Below are 22,646 nucleotides of genomic sequence, written 5' to 3' on the forward strand. Positions count from 1 at the left end.
ACTTTAATATTTAGTAAATTAAGTTAATTCTAATAACAGAAATCTGCTTGAAGTACCTCTTAGAGATTCCAGAGATAGGAACATATTGAAGGAGTACAATAGAGTAATAACTTTGTATTATGTTTCAAACTATCTAATTGTTAAAATTTTTCTAAAAAACCAGAACTCAGTTTGACTATACAGCACTGGGAAAACGAAGTACAATATAAAAGAGCAGAGATGGCACAAGCATGTTCCCAGTCATGTGGACCTACCTGCCTTTGATTTGTGGATCCCATATGTGATCCCCTATAATTACATTTGTGATGCAAAATGCTAGTAACACTGTATAGCAAACATTTTATCCTGTTTAAAAGGGGAACTGAAACCAGAAATGTTACTTAATTTGCCTCATGTCACACAGGTAGAAAGTGACAAACCACAGGGTTTATCTGATATGCCACATATTCTCGCCTATCTGATATTTTACCTGTCTTTTTTTAATTAGGAAAAGGGATGGAAGCACCTACTAGGTGGCAGGCATTGTGATTTTATTAAATTTGTAATTCTTTGAGGAATGTGATGGTATTTTTATCCATGAAATGAAAGTATTGGTAATAATTGTATCATTACGTATATAATCATATATAACTATTATAGCATTAATCCTATTACACCAATAAGGAAAATGCCTCTCAAAGAGGTTGAATAACTTGCCTATGGTTAGAGCTAGGAAATATGTGAGAAGTATTTTTTAAGAACTGATATGTATATATTCTAATGGGAAAAACTCAAAGAACACAAAAATATAGAGAGTGAAAAATAAAAATGCTCGTCCCCATCCTCACCTAAGAGTAGGTACAAGGCACAGGTGTCTGCTCCCATAATTTTTATTCAGCATTGTCCTGGAGGTTGGAACAAGGGCAATAAGGCCAAATAAATAAATAACACAAAAGACTAACAAACTGGGGCCAGGCACAGTGGCTCACACCTATAATCCCAGCACTTTGGGAGGCTGAGGTGGGCAGATCATGAGGTCAGGAGATCGAGACCATCTTGGCCAACATGGTGAAACCCCATCTCTACTAAAAACACAAAAATTAGCTGGGCATGGTGGCAAGTGCCTGTAATCCCAGTTACTCGGGAGGCTAAGGCAGAAGAATCGTTTGAACCAGGGAGCTGAAGGTTGCAGTGAGCCGAGATCGCACCACTGCACTCCAGCCTGGCAACCGAGCAAGACTCCATCTCACAAAAACAAACAAACAAACAAAAAGACTAAGAAACTGGAAAGGAAGAAGTAAAACTGTATTTATTCACAGATTGCATCTATATTTATTCAGATTGCATGACCACATATACAGAAGATCCTAAGAAGACTACAGAAACTTACTAGAACTAATAAATAGATCTATCGAGGTCACAGGATGAAAGTTCAATACATAAAAATGTATCGTATTTCTATATGTGAGCAATGAAAAAAACAGCAAAACAAAAAGTACAATTGGACTTATAATACATTCCTAAAATATGAACTACATGGAGATAAATTTATCAAAATTTTTGCTAAATCTGTACACTAAAAAATATAAAATACTTTTTAAAAGGAACTAAAGAGATAATATATGTATATGGAGTGAACACATATTAATATGTCAGTTTCTACTTAATTACCTTTTGCTTAGTTTTCAATTATCATATAATGATTGATTTGGTTATATTTAAGCTTGCCATTTGTTTATTTGTCTGACCTGTTGCTTTATTCCACAGTTCCTCTCTTCCTGCCTTTTGTAGTGTTAATTTTTTTTTTTTTTTTTTTTTTTTTTTTTGAGATGGAGTCTTGCTCTGTCACCTAGGCTGCAGTGCAGTGGCACGATCTTGGCTCACTGCAACTTCCACCTCCTGGGTTCAAGTGATTTTCCTACTCAGCCTCCCAAGTAGCTGGGATTACAGGCATGTGCCACCACACCCAGCTAATTTTTGTATTTTGGGTAGAAACGGGGGTTTCACCGTGTTGGCCAGGTTGGGTCTCAAACTCCTGACCTCAGGTGATCCTCCTGCCTTGGCTTCCCAAAGTGCTGGGACTACAGGCATGAGCCACTGCACCTAGCCCCTGTAGTGTTAATTTTTTTAGTGTTACATTGTAATTCTTCTCTTGGCTTTTTTGCTATATTTGTTCTATTTTTAGTGGTTGCTGTAGTGATTACAATATGCAACTTAACTTTAACTTATAATAGTCTAGAGTTAATATTGAACTACTTGAAGTAAAATACTAGAACCTTTTAACAATACCTCTACTTACTTTTCCTACTGTTAATATTGTTACATATTTTATGTCTGTGTCCATTATAAACCCAACCACACAATGTAATAATTGTTTTGAAGAGTCCCATATCATGTGTCCTCAAGATATTAAGGATTATACATTCATATGTGTTTGTCTAGTACTTATGCATATATTCATCTGTCCATCAATATTTAATATTTTATATTTACTCACATATTTATGATTTCTGGTTTCATTTTTTCCTGTAGATCCACGTTGTCTTCAGGGTCATTTCCTTCTGGAGAACCTCATTTAGCATTTCTTATAGTGTGACTATAATGGCATGAATTCTGTCTTTTAAATTTATCTGGAAGTAGCTTCCTTTTGCCTTTAATTTTGAAAAGATATTTTTGCTTGATATAAAATTCTTGGCTGCTAGTTTTTTCTTTTTAGCATTTTAAAATTTCTTCTGAATGCCAATATTTCTGATGAAAATTCAGCCATTAAGCTTAACTATCTTCCTGTACATGATGTGTCACTTTTCTTTGGCTGCTTTTAACACTTTGCTCTTTATCTTTGGCTTTCTGCATATCTCTTCTGCATAGAAGTGATATAATTGTATCTCCTGCTTGGGGTGCTTGACCTTCTTAGATCTGTAAATTAGTGTTTTCTGCCAATCATGGAATTTTTCAGTCATTATGTATGCAAATATTTTTCCTATTCCTTCTTTCCCTCTGGAGCCCAATTACACATATGGTGTCTCGCTTGATATTTTACAAGACTCTAAAGCTTTGCACATTTTTCTTCAATTTTTTGGATTAAATAATGTCTTTTTATCTCTATTCAATTTATCTGATTCTTTTGGCATCTCTACTCTGCTGTTTAGTCCATCTAGTGATTTTTTCTTTCTAGTTTTTGTACTTTTCAAGTCTTAAATTTCCATGTTTGAAGTGTCATTTCTCTATTGAGCTTTCCTCTGTTAACATATTTATCATAGCTGCTTTAAAGTCTTTAACTACTTAATCCACCAACATCTGGCCCTATCAGAGTAGATTTCTATTGACTGCCTTTTTTTCTGACTTTGAGTCACACTTTCCTGTTTCTTTTTTGCATGGTTAAGAATGAGCATTGTAGATAATACTTTCTAGTGATTCCAGATTCTGTTGTGCCCGTCTGAGGATTGTGGCTATTTTGGTCTAGTAGGTGGTGAACTACACACTTTGTCTCACTAGTGGTGCAGCTGGTATCTCTGCTCAGTTCTTATAGTTTCTGGTTGCTGCTGTTTTTAGCCTGACTCCATGGAGGTCTCCCCAGAGCTTCTACAGTTTGGCAGTCACCTGTGGCTCCTCTATCAGTCTCAGGCTCTGACCTCTAACACCTCAGACCAGTAAGGTTTCAGCACTCCGCCAGACGAGCTGCACATGGATTGAGGAATGCACCGTATTTAAAAGCAGTAAATTAATAAATCTCACCTAGCACAGCTCCCTCTTCAAGGATAAGATATAATGCTTTGTAGTCCTTGCCTCTTTATTTTCACCAGGGTTCCTGGGATATCTTCCATGCATGTATAGTTTAGTGGTCAGTCAGGGGTCTGGGAATAGTTTATACTCAGATTTTGAGTTATACCATATATTAGAGTTCTCTAGAGAAATAGAACCAACATGATGCATGTATATTGTACATGTGCCTGTGTATATGGGTGTATTAGTCCGTTTTTACACTGCTATAAAGAACCACCTGAGACTGGGTTATTTATAAAGAAAAGAGGTTTAATTGATTCACAGATCCTAGTGGCTGAGGAGGCCTCAGGAAACTTATAATCATAGCAGAAGGAGAAACAGGCTCATCTTACATGGCAGCAGATGAGCATGTGAAGGAGGAACTGTCAAACACGTATAAAACCATTAGATCTCATGAGAACTCACTGTCACGAGAACAGCATGGGGGAGCTGCCCCCATGATCCAATCACCTCCCATCAGGTCCCTCCCTTGACACATGGGGATTATGTTAGTTAATTTGCCTGGAGATCACAATTTGAGACGATATTTGGGTTAGGACACAGAGCCAAACCATATCAGTGGGTGTGTGTTGGAGGGGGGTGGGCGGGTACTTGTTTTAAGGAATTGGCTCATGTGATTTTGGAGGCTTGGCAAGTCCCAAATCCACAGGTTAGACCAGTAGGCTGAAGACCCAGAGAAGTGTTGTAATTTGAGTCCAGGGGTGCTCTACTGGCAGGATTCCCTCTGAGGCCAGGTAGATCAGTCTTTTCCTATTAAGGCCTTCAGCTGATTAGATGAGGTCCACCCACATCATGGAGGGTAATCTGTTTTACTCAACGTCTGTTTTAAACATTAATTTCATATAAAAAGTACTTTCACAAACATCTAGGATAATATTTGGCCAAATATTTGAGTACTGTGGCCCAGATAAAAATTCATCGCAAGTTTTCTCCTTGTCAATTTGGTACCCATATGCATCTTAAATCATAATCTTCAAATAAAGACAATGATGAGATCATACTTTTACCTAACATGATACAACTATCCTATACACAACCAAATATTTCCCAATGCTTACCCCAGAAGAAGATGCAAAATTCTTAGGTGATGTTTACCCTTCCTGGACCCACAAATCCTGGCTATGGGAGAAACGGCACCATATGGTAGACACTGATTCAGAGCATATACAGCATTCTGGAGAACCCTGCCCAAGCCCTGCAAGGTATTGCCAACTAGCTGGTGCTGTAACTGAGTCTTCAAAAGGCCAGTCTATCAAGACAGCTGCTTCAGGATGGTGGGCAACATGGTAAAACCAGTGAATTCCATGAACGTTGGTCACAATGTATTTGCTTTGAAAGTGAGTTCCTTCCCTTCATGATGGTGGATTATCCTTCCGAACATTTCTCACTTTTGGGATTTCCCCTTTACATTCCTAGCTATTTAGGTAAAACTGCAGTTTTCCATAGCTGTGGGGATTCAGTAGATTTCCTCAGGCAAGATGGCCACACACTCGCAATACTTCTCTTACAAGTCACAAATTATTTTAAAGTATATATTTTCATCAGCTTCTGTCTTGCTTTTAAAAAACTGTTTTCTCCAGATTTCAAAATTGTTTTTTGTGGAAGACTGTATGAGCAACTTCACTGGCTACCATTTCTGGAAGTTTCCTCCCTAGCATTACTTTTTATCCATAACACATTTTGGAGTAAGAGAAAGGAGAAAAGACAGGGCACACGGCCAAGAAGAGTGATGTTACTTTGATAAGCAGAACTCCTGTTCCCTGGGGCCTCTGTCACAACAAAATTCATTACACTGTGTTCTGACTGACTTTATTTCCTCTTGTAGTCAAATTTGGGAAATGTACCTTTCTTTTAGTACAACTTTCTAAAGTTGTATTTGCTTTTGTTATTAGGAATTGAATGACCTTCATATAGAAGCACTTGCAGTGATAGCCAATTGCCTTGAAGACATGGATACTATGGTGCAGATTCAGCAGACAGGGGGTCTTAAAAAGCTCCTGTCATTTGCAGAAAACTCTACAATTCCTGATATTCAGAAGAATGCAGCAAAAGCCATTACTAAAGCAGCTTATGATCGTATGTCTCATTTTATTTTATTTTATTTATTTTGAGACAGGGTCTCGCTCTATTGCTCAGGCTGGAGAGCAGTGGCATGATCACAGCTCACTGCAGCCTCAAGCTCCCCAGGTTGCAAGTGATTCTGCCACCTCAGCCTTCCTAGTAGCTGGAACTACAGGCGTGCACCACCATGCCTGGCTAATTGTATTTTTTGTAGAGACATGGTTTCACTATGTTGCTCAGGCTAGTCTAGAACTCCTGGGTTCAAGCAATCTGCCCACTTTGACTGAGTTACAGGCATAAGCCACCGCACCCTGCCATGTCTTATTTTATATAAACAAAGCATATATAATTCCTCTTGTCTCAATTTTGATTAGTACTAACAAACCCTAGAGTATTTGTCTGCTTTTAAAAAACCATTTGAGAATGGTGCTATATTTACTACTTAAGTCCAAACTCATCTCACACTTCCAATGAGTTAGAGATTTGTCAGGGATATGAAGAACTCAATATGATTTCATTATCCTATTTTTCAAAAAACAATTCATTTCTATATTAAGTTTTAAGCCTTTATTTTGCTTGAATTTGGAATTATACAGAATGTATGTATTGTTTGTGAACCTGAAAGCATTGAAGAAATCCCCATTCACAATGATATCTATAAAGTAATTTCCAAGTTTCAGCTGGAGTCTAGTAGCACCATGTTACATAGCTGTGAAAAACAATATGCTCATACTATATACATAATACAATTTGCATTTCAGTGACAAGTTGACATAAATCTGTAAAATATGAGAGATTAGTTACATCACAAGTACAGAAGATGAAATTATAGTTTTAATTTATGTGTATTTGGAGTCTTTTATCTAATAAAAGATGTGATTTTATTTTTCCCCTTCTGCACCACTACTTTTATAAATGATGACAGCATTGACTATTTTAAGTGATTTATATCTAAACATATACTCACATCTGTATATCTATCTATGTGTATACTATGGGAAACACTTCCTTTTCAGCACACACTGGATTTCTTCAAGGAAAAGCTTTAATGCAGTAAGCAAGATTTCACTGTCCAGTATGTAGTGTGCATAGAGGGGCCTCATGAGTTACAATATAAATGCCTATTTGAGAGACTGGTTATGAAATCAAGGTTTTTTAATATTGGCAAAAGTTGGTTTATCCAGTATTCTATCAAATGGAACTTAGACATTATCATAGCTGGTCAGTTCTCTTTTCCTTCTATCCCAGTCCTTAGCTAACTGAGACCCAAAGAGAAGTAAAATGGGGAGACATGGGCAATGTCACACCTAAAATGTTTGCATATCACAGCGTCTCTTTGGAGAGTATTTATATGTATCAAATGTGGCTGGGTCATTCTAAGTCTGTTCTTACTCATTTTGAGGTGGTAGTTTGATGATGCCTACCATAGTGCCATAGTACTGGAAAGTATGCTGGACAGAGTTCCTGGTACTAGAGTTCTAGTACTAGTTCCACTACTGGCATTGTAATGACCTACTTAAGTGATTTTGGGTGAACTACAACTTCTCTAGAACAATGTATATATTCACTTACTCATGATTTCTTATTGAGCCCTCGCCCAGAACAGGAAAGTAAACAGGCAATCACAATGCAGTGTTCAAAGTGATTAATGATGGAAACACAGGATCACCCAGGAAGGCTCCCGGCACAGATCTGGATCAGAAAAATATTCCTGAAATCAGTGATTAACAAGCTAGGACCTAGAGTAAATAAGATAAATTGTCTGGTCAAAGAAGGTTCAGACGGGATGGAGGAGGAGAAGTGGTTCTGAGAAAGACCACTGTGTATAAAAGCCAGAGGAGGGACAACATGGTAAGTTCCCGAACCGAAAGCTTTCAGAATGGCTAATGACCAGAATGCCACAGAACACGGAACACTCAGGCTATGCATGTAGTGAGGAGCCCAGTGCTCATGGACATTATTAGCCCAGTTAAGGATTTTGGACTTTATTTTAATGGCAACAAAGAGCCATTGAAGTTACTCAGAGAAGGGAGGGAACTTCACAGATTTTCACTTAAGAGAACTTGTGTTGCAAAGTGGAGAAGAGATTGGAAATATTTAGCACCAGACACAGAAGACCAAAAGGGGGTTGCTGTAGTAACCTGGGTGAGATGTGAAGGTGCCCTGAAACAGAGATGTGGTGTTCAGGATTGGCTCGAGGCACTTTGCAAGGAGAACCACCAGCACATGTGTGAGTATTTTTGAATGACTATGTTACTTGAAAAACGAGGAAGGCCACACTAAGGATGAGGCCAAGTTTCTGGCTTAGACAGCCGCAAGTAAAATGGTGCCATTCACAGGAATGGAGAACCCAAGAAATGGAGCGGTTTTGCTTGAAGAAAAGGAATCAATCCTATTCTTGCTTTTAAAATTGTGGTGAAATACAAATATGAAATTTACCATCTTCATCATTTTTAAGTGTAAAGTTCAGTGGCATTAAATGTATTCACATTTTTGTGGTGCTGTCCATCCATAGAAATCTTTTCATTTAGCAAAACTAAAAGTACACCAATTAAACAATAATTCCCACTCCTTCTTCATGCAGACTCCTGGCAATCACTATTCTTCATCTCTATGAATTTGATGACTCTAGATCCCTTATATATGTGGAATTATACAGCATTTTTCCTTTTGCAAATGCATTGCACTTAGCATTATGTCCTCAAGGTTCATTCATGTTGTAGCATGTATCACAATTTCCTCCCTTAAGGCCGAAGAATATTCCATTGTCTGTAAAGACCACATTTTGTTTATCCTTTCAACCCTGGATGGACAGTTGGTTGCGTCTGCCTTTTGGTTAACATGAATAATGTTGCTAAGAATGTGGGTGTACAGATACCTCTTTGAGTCCCTGATTTCAATTCTTTTGGATATGTACCTAGAAGTGGAGTTACTGAATCATATGGTAAATATATTTTTAGGTTTTTTTTTTTTTTTTGGAGACAGTCTCACTCTGTCACCCAAGCTGGAGTGCAATGGTGTGATCTCGGCTCACTGCAACCTCCACCTCCTGGCTTCAAGCGATTCTCCTGCCTCAGTCTCCTGAGTAGCTGGGACTATAGGTGCGCACCACCACACCTAGCTAATTTTTGTATTTGTAGTAGAGACATGGTTTCACCATGATAGGCAAACTGGTCTCGAACTCCTGACCTCAGGCAATCCACCTGCCTCAGCCTCCCAAAGTGCTGGGATTACAGGTGTGAGCCACCACACCCATTTTCTATTTTTAATTTTTTTGAGAAACTGCCATATCTTTTTCTGTAGCAGCTGTACCATTTTATATTCCCATAACCAATGCACAAGAGTTCCAATTTCTCCACATCCTGGCCAACACTTGCTATTTTCTGTTTGTTGATAGTAGCCATCCTAATGGGTGTGAGGTGCTGTCTCATTGTGCTTTTTATTTGCATGTCCCTAATGATGAGCAACTTCGAGCATCTTTTTTGTGTGCTTATTGGCCACTTGCATATCTTCTTTGGAGATAATCCAAGTCCTTCTCCCGTTTTTTGATCGGGTTGTTTTCTTGATGCTGAGTTACACAAGTTCTTCATATATTCTGGATATTAACCCCTTATCAGATATTATTTGAAAATAGTTTCTCCCATTCTATGGGTTGCCTTTTCACTCTGTTGATTGTGTGCTTTGATGCACAAAAGTTTTAAATTGTGATGCAATCCAATGTATCTATTTTGTTGCCTATGCTGTTTGCTGTTGGTGTCATATCCAATAACTTATTACCAAATATCATAAAGCTTTTGCCCTATGTTTTCTTCTAGGAGTTTCGTAGTTGTAGCTCTTACATTTAGGTCTTGATACGTTGAGTTTATTTTTATATAGGGTATAAAATTATGGTCCCAGTTCATTCTTTTTCCTGTAGATATAAATTTTTCCTAGCATCATTTGTTGAAATTGATTCTTTATTTGTAATACAAAGGAATTCAAGCAGATGGTCTTTAAATCCTTTCTGGCACTTAATGTTTTCTGATTCTACCTTCTTATGTTAGTTCTAAAATAACTACGTTCCAGTTTCAAGTTGTGTCTCCTCAGTCTTTATGTTAGAATCTAATAACTAACTGTATTTACTTCATGTATGTCATCTGTGATTGTATTATGTTCCCTTCAAACATCACTTTTTCAGACTGAAGAATTCAGATCTTATTTAGTCTCTCTCCACACATGTCCTCAGGCCATCCTGGGATCATTCTCTTGCCTCTTCTGGACATCCTCTTGTTTATTATACCCTCCTTGAAATGTGTTGATAAGTATTATGAAAGCTATAAGTATGCACCATCATTTTATATTACTATAGATAGGTTAATTTATCATTATTTCCCATTTCAGTCTTATGCAGCAAGTATTTTAGTCTCTTAACTACATTAGCATATTGGGCCAATGCTTTGAGGGAAGGACCTGCAGGGAGCCCCCAGATCATCTTTCTCAGTCAGGACCCAGAGCTCAAAGTTCCTCATTTTAGTTTGTAGCATTTTGGGGCTGGGTATGGTGGCTCACACCTGTAATCCTAGCACTTTGGGGGGTTGAGGTGAGAAGATCACTTGACACCAGGAGTTCAAGACCAGCCTAGGCAACAGAGCAAGACCCCCCGTCTCTACACAAAATTTTTAAAAAGTGAGCCATGCATGGTGTTGTGCACCTGTAGTCCCAGCTACTTGGGAGGCTGAGGAAGGAAGATCACTTGAGCCCAGGGGTTTGAGGCTGCAGTGAGATGTGATCATGCTACTGCACTCCAGCCTGGGTAACTGAGCAAGACCCTTAATAATAGTAATAATAACAATAATACATCCTAATATTTTTCATTTATAGTTAAAAATGCAAACTTTGCTTTGGACTAGTATTGCATTTTCTTTGAGGCCTGGTACAGGATCAATTTGTACAAGTGTTCTATTAAATCTTGGAAAGGCACACTCTGCTTACTATTTAAATAAACATTTATCATATGCATGCTATATGCAAAGTGTTGTTCCAGAAGATAAGGATAAACAATGGATGGAATGAATAAATATTTTCTGAATAGACAAAAAGATATATTTCCTGTAGAAAGCAGAGTTTGATTATCTTTTAGTTCAATTTTATAAATTATATTGTACAGTTTTATCCTTATTCTTTTTTTTAGCTATATGATCTATCACAGATGAAGAGTAGTATGTTAGAAGTTTCCCACTATATTATTTTTATTTTCTCTTGTAATTTTCTCTTGTCGCCCAGGCTGGAGTGCGGTGTGGTGATCTTGGCTCACTGCAAGCTCCGCCTCCCGGGTTCTCCCCATTTTGCTGCCTCAGCCTCCCTAGTAGCTGGGACTACAGGCACCTGCCACCAAGCCCGGCTAATATTTTGTATTTTTAGTAGAGAGGGGGTTTCACCATGTTAGCCAGGATGGTCTCGATCTCCTGACCTCATGATCCACCCGCCTCGGCCTCCCAAAGTGCTGGGATTACAGGCGTGAGCCACCGTGATCGGTCTTTGACTTGCAATTTTATATTAAATAACTTTGCTTTATGTTTTATATCCACTACTGATTTTTTAATCTCACTTTTATTGCTCTTTAGCTTTTGATCCTAATTTGATATTAAGATTACCATGTATTATCAAACATGGTCTTGGCAGAAAAAAAATTCTAGACACTCTTGATAGTTTTAAAAGAGACAAACGAAGGAAATACTTTCACAAGTATAATTAGGGTTAAGGGAATAAGCAAGAGATGATGAGGTCCCCAGAGATTAGCAATATTGGGAAACCTTCACTACCACTAGGTCCAAAAAGCAAGGCAAAGAAATAGATTTTTAGAGCTACTATATTTGCCCTTATTTCTGACATCATGTTTTATGTTTTATGCTTTCTGCTTATTTTTCTATGCTGTTCATTTCTTTGTATAGATTTTAAAAACTTTCATAAATAGTTATTTTAAAGATAAAGTTACTATAGTTATTTTAGATATTTAGCAATTTTGCTTCCACAATTCTTTCCCTTTCTGATGTTTCTAAGATCAATAAGAGGTTATAGATTCCCCTCTCTAATAAGCTTTTTTTTTTTTTTTTTTTTTTTTTTTTTGAGACTGAATCTCACTCTGTCGCCCAGACTGGAGTGCAGTGGAGTGATCTCTGGAGTCACTGCAACCTCCGCATCCTGGGTTCAAGCGATTCTCTTGCCCCAGCCTCCCAAGTAGCTGGGATTATAGGTGCGTGCCATCATGCTTATCTGATTTTTGTATTCTTACTAGAGACAGTATTTCACCATGTTGGACAGGCTGGTCTTGAACCCCTGACCTCAACTGATCCACCCGGCCTCCCAAAGAGTTGGGATTACAGGCATGAGCCACCACACCTGGTCAAAGTCTCTCTTTTTTAAGAATCACTTTGTCATTACATTCAATTTTAACCACATTTGTCATTTAGAGTTATATACATATTGAATCTGTTTCAGTAACTGCTGTCAATTTCTCATAATAAAGCTTACCTGTCCTTATGATTTTATTTGATTCATTTCTCAAATTAACCAGAGTAGATTTTTCAGTTAAAATTTTTTTGTACACAGTTAATTTTTTTTAAGATATATCCAATAGTGATATGCTTTGAGACTTGACTACCTGTGAATAGGTTTGTTGCCTTCAAACATACATGACAATTTAACTGGGTTTGGAATTGCTGCATCATAATATTTCTGCTTAAATATCTATAGAAGTGATGCTGGGCACGGTGGCTCACACCTGTAATCCCGGCACTTTTGGAGGCCGAGGCAGGTGGATCACCTGAGGTCAGGAGTTCGAGACCAGCCTGGCCCCAACATGACGAAACCCATCTCTACTAAAAATACAAAAAAAATAGCCAGGCATAGTGGCATGTGCCCGTAATCCCAGCTACTTGGGAGGCTGAGGCAGGAGAATTGCTTGAACCCGGGAGGCAGAGGTTACAGTGAGCCGAGGTCACGCCATCGCACTCCAGCCTGGGCAACAACAGCGCAACTCCATCTCAAAAAAACAAAAAACATATCAATGAAGCTTGCTTTTGTAGTGTTCAAGGCTGATTTCCATTAGTTTTGCATATATGATTTTTTTTCTATATTAAGGTAGAATTTTTTATCCCGAGTTTGAAATTTTTGCCAAAATATGTCTAAGTCCCCCTCTCCACTCTACTACCCAGGCAAGACTTTTGATCTCTAGAGTCATGGTTTTTTCCCTTGATTCAGGAAGCTAGTTTTTTCCATTATACTTTGGATTCTTGTTTTTGTTTCACTTAATCTTTTTTCCCCATGAATACTTATTTTTAGACCATCTCTGTTCTCCTTTCTATGCAGTGTTTCATAATTTTGGTTTTTAAGGCTCATCATGGAATGCAGAGGACTCTGCCTTGGCCTGGTTTTAATGAATAGATGAAGCCTACAGGGTGCCCTTTGCCTGTTTTCCCATCCATTAAGAGGGCAATGGACTCCTTTAGCCCAATTTTGGATGACGAGGAGACTTTCCCATAATGCAGTATTTCAACGCCAGAGTTCTATCTTCTCCTGATCCCACTGGTTTATATAAGAAGAAGGTGATAGAAGTTCACAGCTTTCTAAGGGGCCCTTCATTGTCTGTGGCCTGGGTGACTTGTGGAAATTTGTTTCTTCCTCTCTTCCCCTTGCCCCAGGGTCCTCTTTTTCTCCTTTTCTTATCAACCTCTTTGACCTATCAGTCCATTTTAAATAGCCCCATCTACTCAGCTCATCTCCATCATTTCACCTGCTGCACCTGACTTCTGTTTCCACCATTCTGCCAAAATAGTCCTTGTAGAATTTGACATTGACCTCTCAACTCCTAAATCCTGCAGAGGCATTTTCAGTTCTTTTTAACTTGACCTCTGGGTGTGAATCCACACTGTTGATTGCCCCCTCTTCCTGTAAACTCCTTTATCCCTTGGTTTCCAAACCGCCCCCCTCTGTTTTCCAAATTACCAGACCAACCTTCGCCTTTACCAGTTTCCTCAGCTTATTTCAATACTAAACTTGCCTTCTGTTTTCTGTCTTGTTCTCTTGAAAATCTCCCTGAGCACTCTCACTCATGACTAATGTTTCAGCTGCCTCCTTATTTGCTTATGAATCCCAAATCTGTTTCTAATTCTGACCTGTCTTCTGAATTCCTGCTTGTACTTCTGACAGCTTCCAAGCACATCCAACTATACTGCCCACACTCCACTTTGGGGAGTGTTAAGTTTGAGAATCTGAACAAAGAGTAACCTTCCGAAAATGTAGAAATACACTACATTCTGCATACAATTGCAGGGAGTTCATGGACTGCCCGAAGCCCACCTGTCTTCTGAATCCATGGACCCCAGGTTAATAATGCTTGAGCTAGAATAAGCAGGATCAAATCCAGACAGCCCCACCTGGCATTAGAGATTCTTCTGTTTTACACAAGCACATGGCCCTTGGTTATCAATTTGTTCTTCCTCATATACTCTCCCTTGTGCTCTGGATTGTATAACTTTGTTAGACCATAATTTTGCACTCATTTGCTCTGGTTTGGGCCTTTTGTCTGGATTCTGGTTTGGGAAATGCTGTTTTGACCTATTGGTATCCATGTTCTTCAAACGGCTAGATTTAGAGGAAATCTCGAATTTTCTAATTCTGTTAATTTTCAAGGTGTCAATAAAATAACTTGTTTCTCTTTATGTCCTTAAGAAATTAAAAAACCTGCTTCCTCTTGCTTTAACCTAGTATAGCCCACTCTGCTCTACATCTGCTACCAGTTTTCTCACACTAGACTTTCACCTGTTGCCACCACGGTAGATTAAAGCAACAACCTGTGCGTGAACTAAAGTAACCTGACCCTCATTGGAATACTACACAAGCACAGCACAAAAGTTAACTTCCATTGCTGAGCAGAACCTCCATTTCCCAGCTCTACCTTAACATCATTCAACCAACTGCCCATCTGTATTACAGTTGGGCTCCTTCACTGTGGTCTTGCAGGTTTCCTCTATTACTATGAAAACTTCCATTTTATAATTCAACTTATTTAACTGGTAATCTTCCTCCATCCCTTCTCACATAGCCTCCTTCTTAAATTGTTTTCATCATTGGCAACTCTACAAAAACTGAAAAAGTATGCCAGGTGGGTCTTCCAATTCAGTGAATGCAGAAGTGGTTTAATTTTCTTATAGCCTAGGAGATATCTGGTCTGAAAGCTTGATTCTTGGAACCTCTAGAAAGATAGATGATTCCATGAAGATTCAAACTTTCTCTCTGTTCACATATCCCAATAAATTATTACAAGTGAACACTCTTTTGATTGGAAGTGCAGGGTTTTGAGAAAATCTGTCCATTCCAGAAGCAGAATTTCCCCCAAGGACTCTGATCTGCCTTAGCCATGACATTTTTGGGCAGTACTGCCCACTTCTGACCAGAACACAATATTAGGGCAGAACTAGTATCTTTGAGGCCAGTGCTGGAAGATAGGTTAAATCTTTTTCACTGCCTAATTATTCTCTATTTTGGTTGATTTATTTACCTCTTAACTCTTATTATCTAGCCAGATCTACCATATCCACCTCTTCCTCCTGCCTGGATTCTAGATTCTGCCATCTTTTCAGGTGCTACCTGTATTTCTTGTTGTATTAGTCTGTTCTTACATTGCTATGAAGAAATAGTTGAGACTGGGTAATTTATAAAGGAAAAACGTTTAATTGACTCACAGTTCTGTGGGCTGGGGAGGCCTCAGGAAACTTACAATCACGGCAGTAAGCACCTCTTTGCAGGGCAGCAGGAGAGAGACTGAAAGCCCAGCAAAGTGGCGGGGAAGCCCCTTATAAAACCATCAGATCTCGTGAGAACTAACTCACCATCAGGAGAACAGGATGGGGGAAACTGCCCCCCGTGATTCAATTATCTCCACCTGGTCCCTCCCACAATATGTGGGGATTATAAGAACTGCAATTGAAGATGAGATTTGTTTGGGGACACAGCCACACCTTATCATTTGTCTACTTTGTATATCAACTCTTGCCTGCCTTGACCTCAGCCAGCTTAACCAGACATGTCTTATTTTATATTAGTTACAGTGGCAAACTCTTAAAAACTTAACAATGAATAAGAAAGCTATCTCCTAATATTCTTGTATTGAAAGCATATAATCATGAAGAAGTTTAAAAAATTTCCCACAGTTAGAAAACTCCATTTATATGTAGATTTTGACAAAATTGCTCCGTATTCTGTTATTAAAACAATGTAACTATCAATAGCAATTTATATACTTATTTTTACTTCCCATCATCACAAGAATATTTTTTTAGACAAGGTCATGCATTGTCATTGTATGTCAGAAACACAGTTGAAATATCCAAACCCGTAAACACACTTTATTTAAGTTTTGTTTATTGAGTAAAGTTTTAACATGCATCTCAACTGTGGAAAGCCCAAATCAATATGCCTTTGACCTGGTACCAGTAGGAGGAAGGTGTTAATTACCGTGTTGCCATGAGGTTTATGAACTGGCATTAACATCTCAGCAGGAGCAAAAGTGGCACAATAGCAACTTCTGAGAATGGATGAAGGAAAGCATCATTACATAGAGATTTGTTTCCAGTAAGAAAACGTTATGCGTTTTATTTTAGGGATACTGAACAAACATTATTTTTAAAGAACATTATGCTACTAGTAGCATAAATATCTTGCCATCTTTATGATCTGTGCAATTAAAACACAAATACTTCTTGGTGTAGCAATTCAAGGAAAGTATTTAGTTAATATGTTAATTCATCTTTTAAATCTATTACAGCCACGCTGCAGTCAGCATTTTTAAGGTTTAGTGAACACAGCTGCATTTTGAGAACACTCCCAGCAAGGTTGAGAAACTAATTGTCCTCAGTGTCTATTTAGATTATTTTAAAAAATCTTTTCAATAATTGTAAATATACTGTTTTCTGAATGCAACAACTACATACTCCAAAGTTCGTTTTTTCAAATTAATCATTTTGGCCAATTTTCCTGATAGCATCCATGCTGAGAGGGTTTTATTTAGAAAATTTGGTTTAGAGCCATCGGGGAAATCTAAATGAGAAATCTAAGCATTTTAGGTCAGAGACTCTGGAAAAGTTTTGGATATTACTTATTCAGAGAAAATTGGTAAGAACTGTGTATATTTAAAACATTTTCGGAGCCACATACTTTAGAGTTAAGTATTAACTGAAACTTTTTTATGAAAAATAGTTATGGCCTGCCTGAATTCTAATGGTAAATGAAAGGAAGGAACCAAGAGATTAAAATGATAGGACTACAGGATATGGTTCATGATTGGTTTAAAGTGAATGAGCAGGAGCGTTAATAAGTTAGCCTATTCCAGTTATTGCCAGATTGCTTAATATATATTTGTGTATCAGGTGAACAAAGGCCAAAAGTATTTGCAAATATGCTGCCATCTAAATGTGATACTGCTTCTGTGAAAAAGGATGGTTTTTTTGAGTCATCATTGAAGGAAGGGATAAATCATAACTTTACAATGGAAACCTAACTGATGTTAATTTCTGAAAATATTTCTGAAAAAAAACCAAGTTAATTAACATACCTGTAAGTAATGAACCAGTTCCACATGTAAATATTGTAATCTAAATTATTATCAGCATTTTTGCAAAGATTCTTATTCTAATAGAATATTCTTTTATATATCTTGAGTGCATATCACACATTCTTCCATTTTAATCACAAAAATAGAATTTATAAAGGTTAATTTTATAAACTTTACAAAGGGTACTCATAAATAATCAAGTCAATGACAATTTTTTGAAGGAAACAAATTATTTAGCAAGGAATTATTTGTAGGTTGTTTCTTTTTATACTAGTCTCTGGTACCTCTTTATTTCATCAAAACAGTTTGATTTAATATATTTTTTCTAGAACATACTTTAATAAAGAGGAACTTCTTTAGAATCAGCTAGAACATTAAAAAATTAGAACTAATAGAACAGAAAACAAAAAATTATTTTAATGTTCTCATTTAGCTTAATGCAGTATTTAAATTAGTATAGTAATGAGATTGTTATTTATTAAAAAATCAAACGAAGCCAAGAGAAAACAATGTTTAGGGAACAAAAGAGCATTAAAAATACTTTGGTTTCAAACTTAGTGTTTTAAATGGGATGAATATAATGGTATGTACTTAGACATAACTTTATTTAATTAAATAATAATAATAATTATTATTATTTTTTGAGACAGAGTCTTGCTCTGTCACCCAGGCTGGAGTGTAGTGGTGCGATCTCGGCTCACTGCAAGCTCCGCCTTGTGGGTTCACACCATTCTCCTGCCTCAGCCTCCCGAGTAGCTGGGACTACAGGTGCCCACCACCACGACTGGCTACGTTTTTGTATTTTTTAGTAGAGACGGTGTTCACCGTGTTAGCCAGGGTGGTCTCGATCTCCTGACCTCGTGATCTGCCTGCCTCGGCCTCCCAAAGTGCTGGGAATTAAATAATTATTTTAATGTTTGCTACTTAAGTATGTATTGTCGTTTGAGAAAAAAATGATGATTGTATTTTGATATAAGACTATAAATTTCTTAAGACTTGGATCATACTTTACAACTCATTTTTACTTTCTTCTCTCCTCTGCTCTTCTCCTGAAGGTTGTAAGCATCCAGCTCACCAGTTTGCACATCTTAGGCATTCTTCCAATATTGGGTTTTATATTTAAAAGAACCATCAAATAAACTGGATTTTGTCCTTAGTGAACAAATAGCCTGTGTGAACACTGAGTACCAGGTCAGGTACATGACGGGTGTTAAATCAGTGCTTTCTAAATCCAAAAACTTGCCTTTTTCCTAGTATAGAATTTCCTTGGCCCTAATATTGATCTCATACAAGGGAATAGGAAAAAAATCCGTGATTCATTTTGCATAATTAGTGTATTCTAAAGTTAAGCCGTTGTGGATTTTGTCTAGTTTAGACTCTGGTACTAAAACTAGCAAATGGTTTGAATTCCTATTAGACTTTGGATGGAAAAGTAATAATACTTCACAGTTTTTGCATTAAAATTCTGATTTTTTTTTTCTCTTTGGTGTATGAAAGCTGAAAATAGAAAACTTTTTCACGAACAAGAGGTTGAAAAGTGCCTTGTAGCCCTTTTGGGTTCGGAAAACGATGGAACTAAAATTGCTGCTTCCCAAGCTATTTCAGCAATGTGTGAGAATTCAGGCAGCAAAGATTTTTTCAATAATCAGGGTAAGCCAACTGGAAACAACTCTTTTGAGCATTTTTAGGTTACCATATTCTAGTGCACATGGGCATTTTAAAAGTCACATTTTTTACCTTTCTCTTTCTGTAGGGATTCCACAGTTAATTCAGTTGCTAAAAAGTGACAATGAAGAGGTACGGGAAGCGGCAGCTCTAGCCCTGGCAAACCTAACCACTTGCAACCCTGCTAATGCAAAGTAAGTTCAGAGATCCTCACCCAACACTGACTTGTGGAACAATTCGCAGTCCAAGATGTTCTCATGCTAAATTATTGACTTTCATGATAGTCTGTGAATTGCTTCAGATGATCTATCTTGGGGTTATTCTTCAGAATCCCTTATGAAAATAGAATCATCAGATGGGCCTGTTTTCCACAAATATCACAAAATCTTAACCGTTTCTGAGTTTGCTGGGAAAATGTGCGGGCCATTTGATTTCAGGGACCAGGAAGACTCTTGCAGAAGCTTCTACAAATAAGACTGAATAATGCTGGAAATGTTAAAGACAAGATCGGATGAGCATTTGATAAATCTGGAAAAATGCTTAAAGATCCATCTTAAAAGGGTATAAACATGAGATAATATAGAAACATTTAAAAGGGCAGTGGCTCACACCTGTAATCTCAGCACTTTGGGAGACTGAGCCGGGTGGATCATTTGAGGTCGGGAGTTCAAGACTAGCCTGGCCAACATGGTGAAGCCCTGTCTGTACTAAAAATACAAAAAATTAGCTGGGCGTGGTGGCAGGCGCCTGTAATCCCAGCTATTGAGGAGGCTGAGGCAGGAGAATCGCTTGAACTCGGGATGTGGAGGTGGCAGTGAGCCGAGATCGTGCCATTGCACTCCAACCTGGGCCACAGAGCGAGGCTCCACTTCAAACAAACAAACGAACAAATAAACAAACAAACCAAAGCATATTATGAGCAAATACTGTGAAGAAAAGGTAAGGAATAGGAATGCCTTCTGTATCCCAAGCACTCTGGTATGTAATTTATACTCATTTTTAAAATGATCAGAACAATCTGCCAGGAGTTGAGGAAACTGAGACTTTTCAAGCTTACTTAATTTTCCTGGGTATGTATTTTTATCAAAATAGCTGAGCTGGAAATCAATGCAGGTCTGTCAGACTCCAAAGTCTGTTCTTTCCTCTATAGGAGATAAAGACCACCTTATAAAACAGTAAGAATTTCTTGAAGACAACTTCCATAAATAAAATAATTATTTGCCTTCCCTCCATCTCATTTGGTATGTTAGTTAGCTTTCATTTATTATTGCTTTGTGATATCGTGGCTAAAATTATCCTTTTCTAACTTGAAATAAATCTCCCTCGGCCTCCATCACATACTTAATAGTTCTTAGCCTTTCTTTCCCTTTCTGTTCTCCCACACAAATATTTTATAAGATCCTAATGGAATGACTGCAAATCTAACGGCCTGATAAAAACATCACAGAAATGCATAAGTGTCAAAACAAAACTGTGTTCCTTTAATAGCTACAATCTTTGACATAGTAATTTCCTAAATTAAGGGTCATCATTATCTCTATGAAAGCACATACACTTCTGGAATATTGAGTCCTTGTAAGTAGCAATTTGAAAATAGCATATTCAGTGATTTTTCCAGTATGGTTGCACGGTGCAAAAAAATCTTATCAGAGACACGAAACCATTTCTCTCTGCAGTCCAAATTAGATTTGTATACGATCTAGAATACTTTAACAGGCCTCCAGAGCATATAGGTGTCTTGATTTGATGTGAGTTTGCCTGGCTTATATTTTTTGTTTTATTTTACATAAAATCATAGAAAATTAGGATAGTAAGTAGTTCTAAAAGGGGCTGCCTTCAGATTTGCTCTCTCAGTTTAATTATCTGTTTTACAGATTTTTGTCATCTAATTCATAGTTCCATTTTGTTACCATAGAAAGGTCAGTCAGGACTAAATGATGCCTGACTTCTCTAGTACAGTCAACTTTATTTACATAATTTAACTTTATTCTTTGTAAATTTTTAATTGCAGTTATTTCTTTAACCTATTATATACTGTCCATTCTGGTTTTTTTTTTTAAATTTTGTGTTTTGTAAGGGAAATGGGACATGAATGAAAGTGGCTTTCTGAATGTTCCTTGAGGTCTGTATAATTTTTACTTGGGATTTTCTGAGCTAAAAAAATATTGAAGATGAATACTTTTGAAGAGGATGTGGAATCAAATTTGACAGATTTATGCCAAATGCTGAAGACTGAAGTTGCAAAAGATTCTAGAGTCAATCAAAAGGAATGAACACGAATAAGCCACATAGTCCTTCTAGAAGCCTCCTTGAGTTTAATTAGTAATGCCAAATATAACGGAAGTGACAACAAATGTGATTGGTTATTTTTAATAAAATAATTTTCTACTCAGATCGTCTTTTAAAAACTGTTAGCTTAAACTCAGCATTGGTGAGTATTTCTGGCATCACTTTTAGTAGCTGTCCATTCAATCATCTCCGCAGGAAGCATCGTGGCTTTGCTGCTGGGGTGGTTGGAATCAAGATTTTCTAATTATTTTTCTGTCACACATAAGTAGTATAGGAGGCAAGAACCCAGAGTTAACTTCCTCCAGGTGCACTTGGTAGCTCTTTGAATATTTGATCATTGCTATCCTAATTTTTAAAAATGCACGTAAGCATTGCAAATACCAATTTTGTGTATGTTAAAATGTAACCCTTCTCCTACAGCCCTTCTCCTACAGCCCTTCTCCTACACACATATCTTAATGTGCCTAAAATGAATTTTTAAACTCTAATTCTTAGATTCAGGGCATCTTCTGGAATTGGAGGCTCATTTCATGCATTGAGTAATCGCTGGTGTTGTCATGGTAACATATAATGTTGGTGCAATTTCCTTTATGTAATAGATTTTTGCTTGGAAAATTGTGGGTAGATCAAAATTTTCTAAATTAAATAATCAACCCAGGGAAGGAGAAATGTACTTTGTGGCAACCCTTTTTGTAAAAATAATAAATGCCTTTTTTTATTAAAAGCTTTTTATAATCCAAAAATTGAATTTTATAATCTTTATGTAAATTAATTTATAGTCTAATGTATCTGATTTCAGATTTTCACACATCTTGCTTTCTCATAACAAGAAAATACACTCAAATGTAATAAGATAGTATGATGATGAGCAATTTTAGTAGCAATCATAAAATAATCAGACCATTCATAGCCCTATGTAGAATATTTTCAACTTTATTAAAGTAATCTGAGCATCACCTTAATTCATGCCAAAAGATCTTACCTATTTGGTATTCTTTATGAATGAGGTTTCCTAGATACTCAAGTTTAGTGGGTTTTTAAAAATTTACTTTTTTAATCCAAAAAAACTTTTAAAAATTTGTGATAAGTTTGAATTTAAATCTTCTAAAATCCTTCCTTCTCAACCTCCTTTTTTTTTTTTTTTTTTTTCCCAGATAGGATCTCACTCTATTGTTCAGGCTGAAGTGCAATGGTGCAATCGTAGCTCACTGCAGCCTAAATTTCCTGGGCTCTAGCGATCCTCCTGCCTCAGCCTTGCAAGTAGCTGAGATTACAGGCA

At 37.3% G+C, this 22,646-nt stretch overlaps 1 protein-coding gene across 2 annotated transcripts in view; it reads left to right on the forward strand.

The window, feature by feature from the left end:
* ARMC3 (armadillo repeat containing 3) overlaps positions 1-22,646 on the forward strand; it is a 121,535-nt gene that overhangs the window by 45,172 nt on the left and 53,717 nt on the right. For both annotated transcript variants that reach the window (XM_008002495.3, XM_008002497.3), the window contains exons 8-10: positions 5,655-5,838; positions 18,911-19,063; positions 19,167-19,272. In XM_008002495.3, the coding sequence (XP_008000686.3) occupies positions 5,655-5,838; positions 18,911-19,063; positions 19,167-19,272 (443 nt within the window). The remainder of the gene's footprint in view (positions 1-5,654; positions 5,839-18,910; positions 19,064-19,166; positions 19,273-22,646) is intronic.

The sequence above is a fragment of the Chlorocebus sabaeus genome, chromosome 9 (assembly GCF_047675955.1).
Source record: "Chlorocebus sabaeus isolate Y175 chromosome 9, mChlSab1.0.hap1, whole genome shotgun sequence".
In the NCBI taxonomy this organism is placed as follows: Eukaryota; Metazoa; Chordata; class Mammalia; order Primates; family Cercopithecidae; genus Chlorocebus; species Chlorocebus sabaeus.